The 3,800-nt window shown below is 63.5% G+C and overlaps 2 protein-coding genes across 2 annotated transcripts; one reads left to right on the top strand and one right to left on the bottom strand.

The window, feature by feature from the left end:
- Nucleotides 1–181: 181 nt before the first annotated feature.
- LOC130599662 (zinc finger translocation-associated protein-like) lies at nucleotides 182–969 on the top strand (the record flags this gene model as incomplete). The annotated part of the gene is made up of 2 exons (XM_057410336.1): nucleotides 182–427; nucleotides 830–969. Coding segments are annotated over 2 exons (386 nt in total), but the record flags the coding sequence as incomplete, so codon positions are not given.
- A 456-nt stretch (nucleotides 970–1,425) lies between these two features.
- Nucleotides 1,426–3,797, bottom strand: LOC130599661 (reticulon-3-like; the record flags this gene model as incomplete). The annotated part of the gene is made up of 6 exons (XM_057410335.1): nucleotides 1,426–1,693; nucleotides 1,796–1,854; nucleotides 2,014–2,060; nucleotides 2,193–2,262; nucleotides 2,538–2,676; nucleotides 3,622–3,797. Coding segments are annotated over 6 exons (537 nt in total), but the record flags the coding sequence as incomplete, so codon positions are not given.
- Between the last annotated feature and the right edge of the window lie 3 nt (nucleotides 3,798–3,800).

The following is a 3,800-nucleotide window of genomic DNA, read 5'->3' as shown; positions in this document are numbered from 1 at the left end:
GCCCCCGGCCCGCCTGAACCCGCTCCAAGGGATGCGCTGGGTCCTAAACCCCCCACTCCGTGCCAACGGAGCCCCCAACGCGTCCCAGCCCGGTGCCCCCCGTCCCCAAGGTCCCCCCCGTCCCGAAGGTGTCCCCACGATGTCCCCATTGTGTCCCCAGCACCAGCCCCTATCCCCGCAGCCCCCCGCTCCCGCCCCAGCGCTTCCAAAGCCCCCGCCGGCAGTGCCCGGGTCCCCTCCGCGGGCACCGGGGACTCGCTCCGGGGGTGGCTCCGGGCCGAGCTGCTCCTGGACCTGGAGGCGGGGGGCAGGCGCCTGCGTTGCCTCCTGTGCGCCCGGGCCCTGCCCTCACTGCACCTCGGGGACATCCGGCGCCACGTCCTGGCCGCGCACCCCGGAGCCCTGCGGCAGCGCCGAGCGCCAGCGGGTCAGAGCGCGGGGAGGGCAACGGGGACACTGGAGACCTTGGGGCTGATGGGGACACTGGGGATAAATGGGGACATCAGGGGCAATGGGGAATACAGGTGACTATGGGGACACTGTGGGTGTTGGGGACATGAGGGAAGTGGGGGCTGTGGGGATATGGGGGCACCAGGGGTAACTGGGGACAAGGGGGACACTAGGGACAATGGGGATAACATGGGGACATCAAGGGCAATGGGAATACAGGTGACTATGGGGACACTGGGGTTGTTGGGGACATGAGGGCAGTGGGAGCTGTGGGGATATGGGGACAATGGGGACACTCGGGAGCTATGGGGACATGAGAAGCAATAGGGTCACCGGTGGTAAATGGGGTGGGGGGGGGCCACAGGCGCTGTGTCCGCAGCACTGCAGCCCCCCAGCCCTGAGCAGGAGGAAGGAGCCACTGCTGAGGAAGAGGAAGGGGGTGCAAGGGGGGGCTGTGGCCACCGGGGCCCCCCCCTCTTGTCCCTGCACCCAGGGGCCACCCCGGCCTGCAGCACCTGAGAGCCCGGGGCAGGGACACTGGGGGGGGAGGTGGCACTGAGACCCCCCCACAAAGTGGCACCTATGGGGGTGTGTGTCGTGTCCCCCCCAGTGTCACTGCCCCTCCCCTCCCCCAGCATCACCCTATTTATGTGTATGTGTTCCTTTTGTACATGCATCCCATAATAAACTCGTCCCCACACAGACTGACCTGTGGGTGGGGGGGAACATTTGGGCCCACACAGTGACAAGAGGGGGGCACAACCACCCATCGTGGTGCTTTATTGATGCCACGTCCCCACAGGCGGCTCTGGGGGAGGGTCCCAATTCCCTCCCCCCCCATAAATTTGGAGGTTTGGGGGGGAGGGGGGGCGCAGTGCGATTTGGGGGCGGGGGAAGGGCTTTGCCCCCCTCCCTCCCCCGTTTACAGCAGTTACAGACATTTCACCTTAATCAACATTAAAAAAATAAGGGGGGGATGCGTTGGGGGGGGGGCGGTGGGGGTTGGAGTGTGGCCCCCCCTCAAATAGCCCCACAGAGAGGCCCCAAGTCCAAGGTTTGGGGGTGCTGGGGTGGGGGGACAAACGGACGCCACTGTGAGATATGGAGGGGTTGTACGAGCTTGGGGGGTGGGGGGGCAATGAGCTTGGGGGGGGGGCACCAACTGGGGGTACCCCAATATCTCCCCCCCGGGGGGATTTATTCCGGCTTTTTCTTGGCCAAGCCCGGGACTTTCGCCTGGATCCTATGGGAAAGGGGAAAGGAGAGAGGTGAGGTTGGGAGATAGTGGGGGGCATGGGTATAAAGGGCGGGGGGCACAGTTTGGGAGGGCCCCATCATCACGTACTTGGCCATGAGGTCCTTGCTACGGCTGCGAGCGATGGCCATGTATTGATCAATCTGCACCTTTGGGGAGGAAGAGGGGAGAGTTTGAGAGGGGAGCCCCCAGTTCTATTGTACCCCCCCCTTATTTCGAGGTCCCCCTTCATTTTGGGGGCATCCCCTTTCTTTTTGAAGCCATTCCAGGTGTATTTTGGGGGGTTCCTAGGTCACTTTGGGGCTCACCTTGTACTTCTCATAGAGGGGTGGGAGGCTGAAGGCCAAGATATCAGCTGTGAGAGGAAAAGGGGGTTCAGTATCACCAAGGGGGAAGGAACCCTCCATAACGTTATTATTGCCCTCCTCCATTACACACTTGGGGGAGTCTTTTTGAGGGGGAAGTGGGGGCAGAGCCCGGTTCTTACCGAGGATGAGGAGGGTGATGCCATTGAAGACAGCTCCAACGTAGGTCAGCAGCCACATGCACACAGCCAGCTGGGGGGGAAGGAGGGATTTTGGGGTTCCAGGGGGGGTAAATGAGGGATCTGGGGGGTCCCGGGGTGGTAAAGGAGAGATTTGGGAATCCCAGGGGAGTAAAGGAGGGATTTGGGGGGTAAAGGAGTGTAGGGGGGTCCCTAGGGGTAAAGGAAGGATTTGGGGTTCCTGTGGGGGGGGGAAGGAGGGATTTGGGGGGTACTGGGGGTTAAAGGAGGGTGGGGGGGTCCCGGAGGGTAAAGGAGGGATTTGGGGGTCCCAGAGGGGGCTATTACCTTGAGGGAATCCACCAGGTCCTCCACCAGGAAGAGGCGCAGCAGCAGGCGCAGGGCCCGGTTCAGTGGGGGGGTGGCGGCGGCCACCACGGCGCGGAACGTCTCCTGGGACACGGTGATGTCCTTCTCCAGGTACGTGCTGCAAGGGGAGGGGAGAGTTAGGGGAGGGGGGGACCCCAACTGCACCCCCTGCACCCCCAATCCCCCTGTACCCCCAAAATCACCCTTTAACCCCCCTTGAATGCCCCTTTGCACCCCAGAACCCCCCTCCACACCCTAACCCCCCCCTTTGCACCCCTAAACCACCCTTTAACCCCCCTTGAATGCCCCTTTGCACCCCAGAACCCCCCTCCACATCCTAACCCCCCCTTTACACCCCAACATCACCCTTTAACCCCCCTTGAATGCCCCTTTGCACCCCAGAACCCCCTCCACACCCTACCCCCCCTTTACACCCCAAAATCACCCTTTAACCCCCCTTGAATGCCCCTTTGCACCCCAGAACCCCCCTCCACACCCTAACCCCCCCCTTTGCACCCCTAAATCACCCTTTAACCCCCTTGAATGCCCCTTTGCACCCCAGAATCCCCCTCCACACCCTAACCCCCCTGTACACCCCAAAATCACCCTTTAACCCTTGAATGCCCCTTTGCACCCCAGAACCCCCTCCACACCCTAACCCCCCCTTTGCACCCCAAAATCACCCTTTAACCCCCCCTGAATCCCCCTTTGCATCCACCTCCCTCCACACCCTACCCCCCCCTTTGCACCCCAAAATCACCTTCTAACCCCCCATGAATCCTCCTACACCCCAACACCCCCTCCACTCCCTAAGAGCCCCCTTTGCACCCCAACCCCCCATTGCACCCCAAAAGTGGAAGGCCTTGGGGACCAGCTCTGAGATGCCCCCCCTTCGCACCCCAATGACCCCCCAGCTCCCCCCTTCGTACCCCCCAAACCCTTCACCCACCCCAGAGGGGCGCCCCAGCACCTTATGGGTGCCTCGAGGGTAAATGGGGGGGTCCCCATCGCTGACACCCCCCCCCCCCCCCCCCCAAAAAAACCAACCGGAAGTGCCTCTCACCGGAAGGGGTGCCCCTCCTCGGCTCGGTGCAGGGCCTGCAGCAGCCCGCGCGCCGCGCGCGCGCTCACGGTGACGCAGAGGAGCGCGAGCGCCACGTGCGCGCACACGCTGACGGCGCTGAGCGCGGCGAGGGAGAGCAGCGGCGCGAGGCTGGCGCCGAGCACGAGCGCGGAGCGGCG

Source organism: Pezoporus wallicus, unplaced genomic scaffold (assembly GCF_028554395.1).
Source record: "Pezoporus wallicus isolate ANWC-B61680 ecotype Strahan unplaced genomic scaffold, APGP_CSIRO_Pwel_v1 contig_14041, whole genome shotgun sequence".
In the NCBI taxonomy this organism is placed as follows: Eukaryota; Metazoa; Chordata; class Aves; order Psittaciformes; family Psittacidae; genus Pezoporus; species Pezoporus wallicus.
The sequence above is the reverse complement of the archived record's forward strand: the minus strand, read 5'-3'. Positions and strand labels throughout refer to the sequence as shown.